Source organism: Adiantum capillus-veneris, chromosome 16, assembly GCF_014529385.1.
Source record: "Adiantum capillus-veneris isolate H3 chromosome 16, ASM1452938v2, whole genome shotgun sequence".
Taxonomy (NCBI): domain Eukaryota; kingdom Viridiplantae; phylum Streptophyta; class Polypodiopsida; order Polypodiales; family Pteridaceae; genus Adiantum; species Adiantum capillus-veneris.
The window spans coordinates 30,393,514-30,410,587 of NC_140946.1; the positions used below are offsets into that span (position 1 = coordinate 30,393,514).

At 46.0% G+C, this 17,074-nt stretch overlaps 1 protein-coding gene across 2 annotated transcripts in view; it reads right to left on the reverse strand.

Annotated features, from left to right (window-relative positions):
* Positions 1–17,074, reverse strand: part of LOC147438797 (uncharacterized) — a 51,118-nt gene that overhangs the window by 3,879 nt on the left and 30,165 nt on the right. For both annotated transcript variants that reach the window (XM_086484768.1, XM_086484769.1), the window contains one exon: positions 14,533–14,809. In XM_086484768.1, the coding sequence (XP_086340894.1) occupies positions 14,533–14,809 (277 nt within the window). The remainder of the gene's footprint in view (positions 1–14,532; positions 14,810–17,074) is intronic.

A 17,074-nucleotide genomic window follows, 5' to 3' on the forward strand; every position in this document is an offset into this window, starting at 1 on the left:
CTTATGTCCATACCATGTACGAAACGCCATTTTCCAGACATCACGTGGGTGTATCCGTATCTGATGGTAGGTGGACCGAAGATCGATCTTGGTGAAATATCTCGCACCCGAGAGTCAATCCACGAGGTCATCCATCCTAGGCAATGGATACTTGTTCTTGACAGTGATTTTATTGAGACCCTTGTAATCTCCGCAGAAACGCCTATATAGAGAGACAACTTCACCTACAAATACAGCCCCCTTTCCCTCAATTAGCCATCACCCCTTTGCTGAAAATTCCCTCAAGCAATCCTCTACGTCTACCTTCTTAAACCTTAAAGAAGCCTTCTCTATCCATCTCTACCTTGCGGTTTTTATGGGACCAAACCTGCAAATCTGAAATTTCAGCCGTTTATTGAAAGATTCAAGCTCTCTACCATGCAAGGAGTTGAGATGATGGATCTTACAATCTTTCACAAGGTGACCCATCATACTACATCTCATAGTAGAATCTGCCTGTAACCAAGATTTGAGGAAATGCTCTTTTAAATTCGTCGGAAGGGGTCGCTGCAACTTTGATGGAAGGAGCAGGTGTCCCAAAAATAGATCCAAACTGCTGACGCACACTAGCCTCTAGGTAACCAGAAATTTGCTGGCAACCCCAGAAAAGAGATTTCACTGGTATCTCAGAAAATTGTGTCTACCCTCAATGCCAACAGCATCATGGTCTTTCTCCCATTAACCAAAAAGATGAATCTTGCAAACAAATCGAGAGAAGAGCAGCGAGTGTGCCAATAAGGCAAAGGTAATTGATCACAATATCCAGTCGTGTGAAGGCCCCCATCCAGCACAGTGCTGCCGGCTCCAAAGGGGTGTGCCACTCTGCAAGTATAGCCTCTACAATATCCCGACACATGCTCTGCACCCCCCTCATGTCTCGCAGTTGAGTGTCCTGAAGCTCCTTAAAAATTGCCGTAAACAGGAGTCAATCCCCAAAGGAGAGGGCTGGACCCTTTGCCATGGGACCCCAAGAGACATGAGGTCTGTTTCAACCATGTGGCCTTGCTGAGTGTTGACCATAGGGTTCCAAACAAGTGGCTCTCTCAACCGCTTCTCAATGCATGTGGGCCGAAGCTGCTCAAGGCCACCCCAAAGCTGCTCTCGAGATCGAAGCAGGCTCGCAGCAAAGTGATCCTTTCCTCTCCTGCTCAGGCCTACTCTACGCATCTCTAAGAAAATCCAACGGGTGGAGGGGCTCCATGGGCCGCTCGTCTGTGAGACCTGTGCCCAAATCCGGTGAAGCAACAACTGCTTCCAAGGCACCCCCCTGGAAGAAGTCCTTTGACCACAAGCTTCCCAAGGAGGCTCTACTCTGCTGCGCTGGGTCCATGATCCCCAACCCTCCCTGAGAGCAAGGTAAAGTAATGAACTGCCAGGAGAACTTGGCCCGAGCCTGATTGTGTGTCTCGCCATGACCACAAGAAATTTCTCATCAGCCGCTCTAGTTGGCTGATGCAAGAGCTCGAGAAAATTCAGCAAGACATGATGTACCACATAAGGGCCAGCAGCACCTGGTTGGCCACCACAACCTTGCCAGCAAGAGAAAGCCGTGCTGAGCTCCAATGTAGCAGTTTCCACCTGATGAAAAGGAGGAGAGGAGCAATCTGCTGCTCTGATGACAGATCCAAACCAACCTAACAGCCCAAGTAACGTACTGGTGTCCCTGGAGGAATCCACCTAAAGCCCTCTCCAGGTGACCAATCAGGTGTGGGAGCACTACCAACCTAGAAAGTCATTGTCTTCCGCCAGTTGATTAGTGCCCCCGACACACAACAAAGCACCTCAAAGACTGCTCACACCTCTGCAAGTTGGCCTCCCGGCAGCGTGTGAGCATGAAGCGTTCCCCTCTTCCCCCTGCCAACAACACCTGACTATGCGCGCGCCCGTAAACTGACACTTCCCTAATCCATGCATCTGAAAACCCCATCCGACGCATACTGGCCTCACGGAAGCCCCAATTAACTCTGTCATACCCCTTCTCAAAATCAAGGAGTACCACAAGATCCTCTCCTCGGAGACGTGCGAGGGCAGTTGCCTCCCAGAAATGTTGTCAAGAATGTTGCGTTCCTTGACAAAACCTGTCTGCGTCTCATGTATAATGCTCTCAAGTAGCGGCCGTATTCTCATGCCAAGAGCACCTGACTGTGCGCACATCTGTAGAGAGCTGACACTCCTCTGATCCAAGCATATGAAAAGCCCATCCTGCAAAGAGTGCCCTCCAGGAAATCCGAGTCAACTCTGTCGTAAGCCTTCTCAAAATCGAGTAGTATCACAAGATCCTCTCCTTGGAGACGTGCGAGGACAGATGCCTCCCAAAAGGTAAAGATGTTGTCAAGGATATTGTGCTCCTTGACAAACTTGTCTGAGTCTCATGTATAATGCTCTCAAGGAGCGGCTGAATCCTCAAACTCGGAGCCTTTGCTAAGATTTTGTGGACTAAGTTGAGAATAGTGATGGCCGCCACTCCCTGATCTCATCCAAGGAGCCTCCCTCCTTGGGAATAAGGTAAATCAGACCCTCACTCATGTTGCCAGGCATCTCACCAATGTGCAAGATGTGCTGGTAGGCGCTACATAGATCCGAACCAAGCAGTTCCCATTACTCCAAGGAAAAAGCTGGGAGTCAAACCATCCTCCCTTGGGTAGCCACCTCGGGGGAGTGCCCTGAGGAACTCATGGAACTCCTCTAGCTGGAGAGGCATCTCTAGTCTTTGACGCATCTCCTCAGTAACTAGGCAAGGCATCTGTGCCCAAACTTGCTCTCTGCATGCATCCTGGCGCTCTGATTATGGCTCAGCTGAAAGCAACTCACGGTAAAAGTCAATAGCAACCACATGTATATCCTTAGGCTCTAAAGCAACTGACCCATCGGGTCTCCTCAACTGGCTAGCACTGGTGCGCGCATGGCGAGGCCCCACAGTCTCAAAGAACTCACTAGTAACTTTGTCATGTCAAGCCTACAACATCGTCCTCTAACCAAGGACTGTCGGTGTGGCGCTCTTGTATCCGATGTAAGGAAGCGATGCCTCGTCTGAGCCGCTTCTCCTCCTCCTTGGCCACAGGCAAGCGAGCTGCAGACTCCTGAAGGAAGAAGGGACTAAGCTCAGCAAGTCCAGTGGCCACTCTGCTAGCAAGGGTACCTTGAGTGCCCAAACTCTTTGTCCAAAGTGCCACCACCTGCTCTCTAAGCTCTGTATCTAGCAAAATCCTCTCGGGGATGCACAACATCGCACTCCCACTCCTCTGTCTATCTATCACAACAAGAATCACTTGTGTATGATCTGAGAAAGAAGTCCCTGCTAGAATGCAAACAGACCCTCCCATGTCATAGATGCGGTCACTCGCGTAGAAGCGATCTATCCGAGATAGATTCATTCTAATTCTCTGCGGTCAGAGCGAGAGAAAGATAAGCTGCCCTGCGCCCGCACAAAGCCTACATGCTGCCAAACATCGGAAATCCTCAAGGTCATACATAAACTCTCCCAAGCTGCCAACTCAGCCCCGTGCACAGTAGCATGGATACCTCCAAATCCAATCTGAGGGGTCCTCCGACATGTTAAAGAATCCCCCGACACACCACTGCTCTGCATGCGGCAAAGACTCTACAATATGTGACCAAAACTTAGCTCGTGCACTTGCCACATTCGGTGCATAGATGTTCAGGAAGCCCGTGAGGCAACCATGAACCTGCATAGTAATCCACCAGGCCCTGCCTGGCACAATAATACCTCTGCCCACAATGGCCTGCTGCCAAGAAACCGCAATATTCATACATACCTCTCCCTAAATGCCTCCAGGCCCAAAAGCAGCTGACCAAAATGTCTCAAAGCGGCCGCGTAGAATCTGACCACATCGCTGAATGCGGCTCTCACACGGGCACTTGCTGCTAGCCATCAGCTGGCTGGCCACTCGCCTCTGTTGAAGTGTTGAAGCTATTGTGCGCGGGGTCTCCAAGACTAATCTTGGAAAGAAGCAGTAGGTACTCGCTCCTCAGGCCAAGGAAGCAGACCGAAATGGTAGATCAGCCTCCTCGACAAGAACATCCAAAACTGGGTCGAAACCATGGCCTCATTGTCGCAAATGAGCCCTGACCGCTCGGATGGCCAGCGGGCTCATCGAAATGACCTTGGTAGCCATCTCGGGAGTCTCAAACTCGATCTGGTAGTACCCTCGCCTGAGAAGTTGTATGTCGATGATCTTTCCCACCTCTACTAGGAATCGGGCCTGTAGGAGGTCACGCACCTCGCCTTTGCTAGGTCGACTGCCAATGATCTTGCAGATAACAGAGGTGACCTAGAGGCGCTCCACCTCTGCTGCAAGGCTAGCTTGCTCTGCTGGCAAAAGAGCAAGTCGAATCGTGGGCTCAGCGGGATCGATCGAGCGGGCTTCGTCAGAGTCCCTCTGTGGCGGAGCATGAGTCTCCATTCGTGTCTGTTGTTGTGAAGGGCGGCGATGGTGCTGAAACGGATGCTAGCACGCTGAGAACAACCCACAAGCGCAAGGGGGGAGGGGTGTGTGCAGGGCAATGGGGATATGGGGACGCGCAGGTGAGCGAGAGCAATAGCGAGTGTGTTTACACTACATCCTTACTATTGTGGATTCAAACAAGAGAGAATATTCTCACCAATAACAAAAAAAACGGAGAGAGATTGACTTCCCCGGACTGTCGAAGAGAGAGAATACTCTTGTACTCTGAGAAGGAGAGAGAGAGAGAGAGAGAGAGAGAGAGAGAGAGTTCTATTATCGTCCTCGGAGGTCAAATATGACCTATGGGACCAAATGAACATGTCACGTGGTGTGAGTGGAGGTCATAAGTGACTCTCGATGCTCAAAAATGGTTGAAATGAGCGTCGCAATAGAGAGCCCACATCGTGGTTGGGAGAGGAAGTTATATAGGGAGAGCTCATGGCTGAATATATGGGGAAAAGAGGACCTAATGTGGTCAAAAGCTGAGCACTCAAGTAGTGTGTGGTACTCACGCTCCCGCACTTGACGAGGACATAAGGTGCAAAGTCGATGAGACTCCTCGCCAGTGCCCCAACATCTTGTCTCGAAGCATAGAGAATGGGAGCTAAGACGAATGGAGGCAATGGTGCGGATCGCACTCAACGGGATGGGCTCAAGGATGTAGGGATAGGTTCGGTTACCTAGTTCGGAGAAGAAGAGAGATCTGTAGTTTGGGGCAATGTATGTGATGTAATGGCTGAAGCGAGAACCTCGGATTTCTCCCAAGCCGTGATACATTGGCGTTGTAAGAAGGCCTCATTAACTTGGGAGTCGATCGACGCATCCTTGACCAAGTGACATGCATCCCATCTTCCAAACCATTTCTTGATGTCAAGCATCCGCCCCGAACTTAGTATTTTGCTCTTGCATGTCTTTTGGACCTTTTGACTTGCTTCATATGCGATTCTAGAAAGTCGATACAAAAGGCTACGTTGTGTCTTAAGCATGTACTCCACAACTCTTTGCATGCCCAAGACCTCAATGGGAGCTAAGACGAATGGAGGCAATGGTGCGGATCGCACTCAACGGGATGGGCTCAAGGATGTAGGGATAGGTTCGATTACCTAGTTCGGAGAAGAAGAGAGATTTGTAGTTTGGGGCAATGTATGTGATGTAATGGCTGAAGCGAGAACCTCGGATTTCTCCCAAGCCGTGATACATTGGCGTTGTAAGAAGGCCTCATTAACTTGGGAGTCGATCGACGCATCCTTGACCAAGTGACATGCATCCCATCTTCCAAACCATTTCTTGATATCAAGCATCCACCCCGAACTTAGTATTTTGCTCTTGCATGTCTTTTGGACCTTTTGACTTGCTTCATATGCGATTCTAGGAAGTCGATACAAAAGGCTACGTTGTGTCTTAAACATGTACTCCACAACTCTTTGCATGCCCAAGACCTCAATGGGAGCTAAGACGAATGGAGGCAATGGTGCGGATTGCACTTAACGGGATGGGCTCAAGGATGTAAGGATAGGTTCGGTTACCTAGTTCGGAGAAGAAGAGAGATTTGTAGTTTGGGGCAATGTATGTGATGTAATGGCTGAAACGAGAACCTCGGATTTCTCCCAAGCCGTGATACATTGGTGTTGTAAGAAGGCCTCATTAACTTGGGAGTCGATCGACGCATCCTTGACCAAGTGACATGCATCCCATCTTCCAAACCATTTCTTGATGTCAAGCATCCACCCCGAACTTAGTATTTTGCTCTTGCATGTTTTTGGGCCTTTTGACTTGCTTCATGTGCGATTCTAGGAAGTCGATACAAAAGGCTACGTTGTGTCTTAAGCATGTACTCCACAACTCTTTGCATGCCCAAGACCTCAATGGGAAGCGATCCGAACTCAAGAAGTAAGAGCATGTAGGGTGTTTGTGTCTTGGCTTGGAGAAAGTTGGTGAGAAAACGCTTTTGGACATTCTCAAACTCTTTCCAAGTAGACTTCCCAATGCTACCATCCCACACCTCCACTCCATAAAGAAGCATCGGTGTCACCAATGTGTCAAAGAGGTACTTTTTGAGAGCCCAACACTTGATCTCTCCAGCATTGCACATGTTCTCAAATGCATAATAAGCCCTCTTTCCGGCTTCCAAGCGACACATTGCGCAATCCTTCCATTTATGATTGGATGGAACCTCAAGGCCAAGGTACTTGAAGCTATCTACCACTTCAAGTTGCTCATTGTTGTATACAATGCATGGATGTTCGTCATTGAGGGTCTTTACAATCATAACCTTGGTTTTGGATCCATTCACAATCAGCCCGCTATGTAGGTAAAACCGTTCCAAGACAGTCATAAGTTGTATGTGCCAAGAGCACAACATCATCGGCATAAAGCAAAAGCATGATCACCGCATTTCCGATCTTAACCTCTTCTTTGCCTTCTTGTTGCATAAATTTAAGAACCATGCATTCCAATTCATCAATGAGTAGCCCAAAGAGGATTGGGAAAGTGGGCATTCTTGTTTGACACCAATGGTGCTTGCAAAAAATTCTAAAATTCCATCTCCCATACGTAGTCAACATATTACTTTTTGGTAGATGCGAAAGACTGCACGCATAAATTCTCTCGGCACTTGGAAGGCTTTGCATACGTCTCCAAAGATTTCCTCGCGGTACCATGTCAAAAGCTTTCTTGAAATCCACAAAGCAACAATACAACTTTTTTCCTTTCAATCGAGATGCTTCCATAAGAACTCGAAGAGTGACAAGGTGATCAATAGTGCTATGATGCTTTCGAAAAACTGCTTGGCCAAGCGCACGTTTGCGTTCTTTTCAGTCCATTCACTTATCTTCATCTCCATGATACATCCAAATAACTTTGCCATCAATGAGCCAACCATTATAGTGCAATAGTTGTTCACATTGTTTACATCTCCTCCTTTGTACAAAGGTTTGATCCAATTTACACTCCAATCATGAGGCATTCCATGCTGAAGTGCAAGGTTAAACATATCGCGTATCCAATACCGTGTTTTCTTGCTTGTCCATTTAATCATTTCAGCCTTGACACCTTGAAGGTCCCCTGCCTTGCAAGTAACAAGTTTCTGAAGCACGCGGCATACATCTTCAATGGTAAAGAAGGGAGGCATAAACAAAAGGGAGCTACAACACTCCATCTTATCAACATTGGGTTGTTCATAGAGGTTCTTGCAATGCGTATACATATCCTCAAGAGTCAAGTCATCAAAGCTCTCAACACGCTTACCTTTTAGATTTTGCCAAAACTTGCAACATGCATGTGCTTTCTCTTGCGCCAAAGAAGTTGTTTTTTGACTTCCCACCTTTTCCTCTTTTTTTAAACAAGTGCTTTGTATGTGTGTGAACGTTCCAAGTAAAATTCCTCGTCTTTGCTTGCATCAAACCTTAGCAAGTGTTTTCGGACTTAACTATATTCCATGTCAAACCATTTCTTCTTGATGCTACCCTTCTTAGACCTTTTGCAAGACATGTGTTTCACCAAAAAGCATTCCTTCGTATAAGAGCAAATTACTTCTTTGAAAACTTTTCACTTGCATTCTAATGTTGGGTTCTCTTGATGCTCTGTCATGCTTAACATTTGGTCTACCATATCAACATATATAAGTGCTCGTTTGAAGTCTAGACGTAGGTATGAATGATTTACATCATGACTGGAGGCTACATGCTCGGTTCTTTTACCACACTTGAGGTCAATACATAACATCCTATGATCCGATTCCGGATTCCATTCACCAAGTGTGAAGCTTTGTATGCATTCTAGAGTGGCTTCCGAAAACAACATATAGTCAATCACGCTATCACCATTGTGCTTTCTACATGTAAAGTCATTAGTGCCTTGCCATAGAGATACACCATTTGCAATGAGCATTCCGGTACTATTACACATATGTAGAAGTGACTTTCCATAGTAATCTAGTTCTTTTGCATCATTAGAACTTCGATTATACATGTATGAGTCATTCATTCTTCTTGAGATATGCGACATGTCGACTTGTTGTGTGTCGTGTTGAAACGTATTTGTGCGAGCATTCATGTCTCCAAAGACAATGACTTCACCATGGTCCTTGTAATGAGCAATGTCTTCCTCTAGTTCAACAAAGGGCTGATCTCTATCCATATCTAAGCGAGCATAAAAGTTGGAATCATAGTGAGGAATGTAGCAATCAGCCACAAACATGACTTGACCATTTGGTGGGCTGATTTTCAGCCATAAATAGCGTTTATACTTACCTTCTTTGACAAAGGAAACATCTTTCAAACCCTTTTTCGTCATACATGCTACGCCTCCTTTGCCTCTACGTTGCTTTGCATTTTTGGCCCCAATTAAAGAATGCACATCGTATTTGTCAAATCGGAGTCATTGGTAAGCTCATCAATGCTTATTCCCGTATTCCATGGATACCCGTTACAATTCCAAAAGCTTAATCGCAAGCGTGAGTTGGTCTCATAGATCATGTGTCCCTATTTGTTGGGTGGACTTGCATCCTCCTCAAGTGACTTTTCTTCTTGAGATGACACCTTAACCTTCTTGCTTCTTTCCTCATATGCTTTGCGACGTACATTTTGTTGCATAAGAGTGTGATCCTCATATACATTACAACCTGTTCCTTTGAGGTAGATCCAACTATTGTCAAGGATGACCTTTCTCTTTACCTCATCAGCCATGGTACATACAATAGGTCTTTCTCCCAAGCGAGAGACTCCTTGTTTTCCAACTCGATGTGCACCATAAGCCATGATTCCAGACATGCCAAAGTGTGTAGCAAAAAACTCTTCAATAGCAACCGCAAGAGATTGGGGTGTTTCCATGCTTTCCTCCTTGATTCCACGAATGACGATGTTCTTTGAGCGTTTTTGCCGTTCTTGCAATTCTTGAGTGTCCACATTCTCTACATTTTTTGCTTGGACAACGGCTTGTGTGATAGGAGATGTAGAAACCACATTATCTTTACATATATCGGCCATGATTTGGATGCATTTCTCATCTCACATACATCATATCGTATTGTATCTATCGTTTTCTCTTTCAATACATGATCACTCTCAACTTTGCTCAAACGCTCTTTCAATACATTCATGTCCACAAGAGAGCGCTTACATTTTTGAACTTCATTCTCAAGATGCATCAAGCGTGTTGTTTGCATTTCAAGGACCTTCTGAGGTGCTCATTCTCCACAACGAGAACTCTTAAAGTGCCATTCTCCATTGCAAGTGCACGCAGCTCTTCACCTTGCTTGTTGACGGTTTCTTGTAATGAGACCAAGTAAGCCATGATCATGGCTTCCATTGTTGTAGACGATATAGTTGGATTAGCATCCAAATTCCTTGGAGATTTTTCTTCATTCTCCATGGCGAGTGTGGGTTTTCCACCCTTGCGAATTTTGTCCGACATTACCTTCAAGTCGGCAACAAAAACGCAAAGTTTGGCAGTTTTTTCAATTCTGAGATGCTCTTACAACAAAGCCTTCCATTGCTGAGAAAAATTATTTCTTTACATCAATGCGTAGAGGGCTTCGTGCTCTTCGATTGAGGCTATAGATCACCTAAATCGGAGTTCAAATGAGGGAGTTATGATCAAAAGAGTGAACTGCTGTCTACTAGGTCAAAAAACGGCTGAGAGAGAGAGAGAGAGAGAGAGAGAGAGAGAGAGAGAGAGAGAGAGAGAGAGAGAAATGAAATGAAATGAAATGTTATATTAACGTCTTCAAAAGGCCAAAATGATCTATGAGACCAATCAGTTACAAAATAGTGAATCTAATACCATGTCTGGGTACAAAAGAACTAGAAAAGAACTAGAAGTGGAACAAAATACTACTACTACTACTACAATCTAAAACTACGTGGGTGTAGCAGCTGATACAATAGGTACCCGGTAAACTGGATGTAACAGTGTGTGAAACAAAGATGGAAGAAATGGTGAGGATCCATCCTCATCTGCACTCTGGATGTCGAGAGAGTATGGCTCGAATCTTCTGTTGTAGTCTCCGTCGATGCTGTGTAGCTCCTCTCCTCAGTCGCGGTCGTCTGTATCTCTGTAGCTCCAATGCTCGGTCGATGAGAGTGCCAGTAGTGGTCGAATGAGTGTGGGACGAGCTCTGCAGTGGTGGCTGCTCCTCTGGCTGTCCCATATCTAGTGAAAAGAAATCTGTAATGTGTCTCTGGGACTGCCTCTCTCTAGCTCTCCCCAGTAAAGTGTCTCTATACCTGTGTAACTCAAGTAGATATAGTCCAAGACATCTCTGATCCTCATAACTCATGACCCTAGATAGAGGACCAAAACCCTCTCTGAATAAGCAGTGGAAACGCCCCCGTATCTCATAGAACACTGTGCAATGACATATGTAGTGCAACTCTGTCTCTGGCTCTCTTTGGCATAATCGGCATATCCTGCTGTCTCCTGGTATCCCTCTGAATCTACCAGTCTCAATCTCGAGCTGATGTGAGGATGTGCGTATCTGACCAATGGCACAACGCAAACCATGAGACATATGTGTGTCCATGTAGCTGGGTCGAATCACAAACCCATCTCCTGTGAGGTGGAGAAGATGCTCTCTATAGAAAGCCATCTTCGTGCTCAACTCCTGAGGCGGCTCTATCCATGTCCTCCTGGTGTCGAGCTGGATCAGGTCCTGACGAATGAGTCTAGTGATCTCCACCCGTGTAAGAGACAGCGAGGGTGCCTGAAGAGAATACTGGAAAGGGGGCAACCTGTCCATGGTGAAGCCATGCGTCTGAAACCATGAAGTCATCTGTGCATACCAGCATGAAGTGTCCCCCTGTAGAGCTAACTGTCTGGAAGACTCAAGGGCCAGTCTAGCATATCTGTCTCTAGTAGTATCCCATAGGCTGTGCACAAAGGACACTGATCTGGTAAGCGCCTCAATCTCCATGGGGGGGGCAGCTAGCTCTGGTCGAATGATCGCGTGAGGTACGGAGGCCTTGGCTCTAATCAATCGGGAGATCATAGATACCAAGGGCCTCTCCATACGTCTCCAACCATCCTGGCCTACAGAAGGTCCCCATACCTGTACCCCATACATCATAGCTGAGGCTACTAAAGTATCAAAGAGCCATAACTTTGTCCGAGGTTCCTGGAACTGAACCTGCGAACACATCCTCTCCAAGCCTCCCAAGGCCGCATAAGCTCTGGTCAGTCTAGTCTCTGTTGCTCTCCCCAAAGAAAACCTCGGCCCAGTGAAGACTATCCCAAGGTAAGTGTGATACTCCACAACTCTTGACCATACGTGAAGGTCGGTGCCGATCTCCTGATCCACTGCGGTGTGGTGTTAAACACCATGACCTTGGTTTTACCAAGGTTTACAGACAATCCACTATCCTCTGCAAAACTGTGTAATGCATCCAACTGTCGCTGCATACCCTCTGGTGAGTCAGAGATCAAGACAATATCATCAGCATATAACAACAATGGGATCCACGTCCCTGCCAGCTGGGCACCTCTATCACCCTCTCTGTCAATGTAATCAGACACCTCATCAACATACATACCAAATAGAGTAGGAGACAATGGGCAACCCTGTTTCACCCCGATAGAGAGAGAGAGAATATCATATATAAATATTTAATGTTACCAAGCATGTCTACGATTCAAATACCTAGTCTCAATGAAATAGGATCTATGATTCTTTAAAAACTTTGTCAACAAAGTGTCCTTGAATGAAGTTATATGATATGGGATGCGTGGTTTTTCATATGAGAGCACTTTGTATACGTTTTTGTGCTCGGCTCCAGCACAAAGGTGGAAACTTAAGTCCAAGAAGTTGTTACACCTAACAAAGAAGTTTTAAATGAGGACACATAAAATCCTGAAAGGAAGGAAGAAAGTCACATAAAATCCTTGGGTGTCAAAACTCACGGTTTAAGACTGGCAGCCAATTAAGTGCTCATTGTAAGTTTCAAGGAAAAGTCGTCACTCTACCCAGTGACACACCGTAAAGTGAGACTTAGAAGACCTATTCACTTCATAGTGAATGGTTAATTCACAACTAGGAAAAGTGCGCACTTGCGGGAAAAGGAAGATTATTGGCTTGTATACAAGCAAGTGTATGGGTAGACAGCCACAAATGCCAAGTCAATAATAGTGAACGTCTTAAGCAAGCCTTCTGTAATCTTTGTAGGTCTCACCTTGCCAGTGGTTTAAAGATCTATAAAGATAGGTAGATGACAATTACCAAAGAGGGGACATCATATTGTCCAACCAAGTGGTATGAAACGCTTGGTCTATGTATTTCAGGCACTAAGGTGCCACAAGTAATTATCATCACTCACGAAGGAACCTCAAAGGTTAAAAGGTTGCCGTTCAAGATATGAGTAGAGTTTACAAAAGTGAACTCAAAAAAGAAATAATGAGCTCATGAGGTAGCAAAGAGTTCTTCAAGTGACAACTCTCACGTTGAACTCAATGAAGGAGAGTTTTTAAGCTTATGGTTTACTCTCCTTAGGGTTCCAAGGATGTTTACGAGGACATGAAATTTTCTTCGAAGGGAGGCAAATGTCACGTCATCAATAGCATCAGGGCCATGGAGCCCAAATGGCACGCGCAGGTAAGGTGCTTAGTGCACATTGCTCATGCAGAGCTAAGGTGTCACATCATCTATAGCATCAGGGCGATGGAGTACACGTGGCACTTGCAGGTAGGGTGCTTAGTGCACACTGCTCGTGCAGAGCTAGGGGGTGGAGTCCATGTCTGGACTAGATGGTCACACGGGATATTAGGAGGCCTAGGAAGGCCATAGGGTGTGTAGCCCGCGAACTTCTAAGTGTGAACGGCCAGGGCCCAATCTATTAAAAGGGACTCCTATGTTATGGTTGGGAGGACAGACTTTTAGAAGTGCTCCTATGATGAGAGCTCCTCTCTAGACCTCTTCTCGAGGGGCATACAATGCCTAGGTTTCGGATTATGTTTTATAGACTAAAGGTCAAGACTGAACGGGCAGAGCCACAGCTGGCATACCAAGAGAGGACAGGACTTGCAGAAAGACATGTGAGTCATGTTCACATAAAAGGACCTCAAAACAATGTACAAGCCCCAGTACTAAGGTATAGCTTACAACTGGCTGCATAACTGGGAAAATTCAAGGATTGACAGCCTCCAGAATGAGCAGAAACTGATCTACCAAGCTGCTCAAACCAACACCTAAACCAGCAGGTCAAGTTGACAAAGCCAAAGGCTGAAGTAAAGTGGGCAGAGAGTAAGGATAAAACAAGCAAACTGATTTACCATGTGCATGACCGGACATGTGTGCATCAGGCAGCCAAGATACGAGACATTCTGTCTATGTTGTAGCAGTCTGACTCTTTCTGCCCCATAATTGTTAGCCTCAATCATAAAGTCCAAAGCTGCTGCAGAGGTAAGCTGCAAGAGCAAATAGCGTAGGAGGGAAGAGAAGGCAGGCTCATGCATACCCGCGCATGCACACACACATACCAGTCTGCAAAGTAGCCAACCAGCCTGCAGGCACACTCTACAGGCACTCAATGCATGCACACACCAAGGTGATTGAGTAACTATAGAGATGTCCTTCATGTTCAGGTCATTGAGAAGCGCTCTTTTCCTAGCACAGAGAATTTCTGATAGCGAACCTGGTAGGGTTCCCAACAAAAGATTGCCTTCTGTCTCGAATGAAGTAGCATGGACCTATCACTCCTTAATCTCCATACTATGATAGCAATTTCAAAAACTGCAATAAATCAAACACATGTTTCTAACCAGTCCAACGATTACAGCATTTACAACAGACTTGCTTGAATATGCTGAACAAGAAACTAATAACGATATTGGGAATCTCCTAACTATTTTATCAATAGAAACCGATTTTTCCACTCATGTTACCCATTGATCACAAAAAACATTTAACAGAACATACAGCAAAGTACTAACTGTACACAAATCAATTCTCAAACTTCATCCACAAGCTTTTGGCTAACAATATTGTTGCCTGCAGAAAAATCACATTGAAGTCTCTCTCTCTCTAGCTTGGAATGCACACCTGATAATTCGTCTTCATCCAGACTATCAGACTCCCAACTGAAAAGCCCGTCGTCGTCGTCGTCATCCTCAAGATCATCATTGCTTAAACTGCCTAAAACTTTGCCATCCTCCACCCGCTTAGCAGCTCCCTGTGGTAATTTACGGGCATCATTTTTATCTTCCCGAGCAACACTCCCTTGTTGCTTACGACGCACAAGTTGAAGCTCTGCCTGTATATTCTGAATATTTATGTCCAAACCTTCAAGGGCTTGAAGATGTTTTGATTTGAAAAGTGCCTGCATGACATGTTCATAGAGACTCTCTCTCTCTCTCTCTCTCTCTCTCTCTCTCTCTCTCTCTCTCTCTCTCTCTCTCTCTCTCTATATATATATATATATATATATATATATATATATATATCCAATAAAAGTGGGGCTTGACTCTTTGCATTACATAAAATTCGACCATCGGTCCTTATACAAGAAATATGGAAAAACGTGATGGGTGTGCAATGATATCATGGGGAAAAATCCCATCACAGACTACAGGAAACACCTGGGAATAAAGATACTTTAACCAGTGGTGAAGTGTAGCTATTTGGAGAGTGATCAAGTCTACACAAATCTGCCCAAAGCTCTGTCCACCTCACGCGATGTAACGAAAACCACCAAATCCAGTGTTGTTTATTTGACTGATGTAAAGCATCCGCTGTAAAAACCTCCTGTAACAGCTCACAAAAGCCAAGGAACTGTGAAACCCCTAGGCCGTATCTCCAAAATCATCCGCATCCATTCTAACATTTCTTGATGATGAACTCCAAAAAAGGATGCAGATCTATGGCACAACCAAACTGTAAGAGAGGCAGGGGAGACACACTCGCTGTCCACCTCAACAACCAAGGGAAGGTACCAAGATGCACATCTCTCTAAACAAACCAACCTCTCTGAACTGACTCTCTGAACCGTATAAATCCTGTACTCTAAATCTGATCCTAGGAGCTCTCTCTGGGCCTAGGAAAATGTGACGTATTTCCGATAACTGCAAGAAAAGTATGTCGACACAAATTGGCCCGCTCCTCAAAGAAACATCTAGAGGTCTGCGTGGACCAACAACTGGAGATCCAAAGCCTGCTGGACTGGTCTGTCCTGGGAAACTCAGGCCATTCCTGAACTGCCATTGACTGCTGATCCTGCTCTATCACTCTGTCCAACTACCCTGGGACCTCCTCGATTCTGGTCTGGTAACCTCTCCTCCGGAGGTCTGTATGGGGGCTGCTCAGCCTTTGCCAGCCTCTGTCTCACAACCCTCCTGTAAACAAGGATAGGCTGTGCCTGCACCTGTTTGCCTGCACGTCTCTGTCTGTCTTTGTGTCTGCTCTACTCTGTGTTGTTGTTGAGCACTTTATTGTTGCTGACTCTGTGCGGAGTCCTGCTGCTGTGCACAACACTGTTGTAGTTATGAGGGTTGTCTCCTCCTCCGGATAATTTGTCTCTGCGATCGGCCTCTACGGCAATCCCTCACCAAATGCCCCACCTCATGGCATCTAAGGCACTGATTCGCCTAGGGTTGCAGCCCGTCTCTCTCTCTCTCTCTCTCTCTCTCTCTCTCTCTCTCTCTCTCTCTCTCTCTCTCTCTCTCTCTCTCTCTCTCTCTCTCTCTACTACCACAGAAGAGCTCGTCGCCTCACACCAGAGGCACACTGATCGACCGGGCCACTGAGCTGGGGAGATCCAGACGCCCACGACTGCGGAGGACTACACAGCACCGACGGAGGCTGCAGCCTGCATCAGAGGATTCGGATCACTTTGGCCCGACATGCACAACGCCCGGTCAGACTACTGACCATGGAGGAGATTGATGAGATCCGCCAGCGACCGATGCTGGATCTCTTGTGATTTAGCTACCCCAGCTAGCTGCTTTGCCCCGTTCACACCTAGCAGTCCAGGATTCCATAGTATATTTGTTTTGTCATTTTGTTACTCTAACTTTGTATCAAATCCACCACATTGTAACTTTTTGGTCTCATAGGTCACTTTGGCCTTTTGAAGACGTTATATAACATTTCATTTCTTTTTCATTTCATCTCTCTCTCTCTCTCTCTCTCTCTCTCTCTCTCTCTCTCTCTCTCTCTCTCTCTCTCTCTCTCTCACACACACACACACACACACACACACGACACCAGACAGATAGAGGAGCAGCCACTGCAAAGCTCAAATGATACTCACACCCGCGGTACTCTCATTGACCGAGCATTGGAGCTAGGGAGATTGAGATGCCCACAACTGAGGAGAGGATCTTCACAGCATCGACGGAGACTACAGCAAAGGATTCGACTCTCGAGCCATATTGTCTCGACATCTAGAGTGCACCCTCTTATTTTGCGCACCCACCCCCCACAGTTCCAGCTAGTAGCACTTTTAGATTCATCTTAGTATCTCTTTTATGTATTTCTTTTTTGTAACCAGACATGGTATTAGATTCACCAGTTTGTAACGGATTGGTCTCATAGGTCATTTTGGCCTCTTCAAGACGTCAATATATCACTTCATTTCATTTCTTCT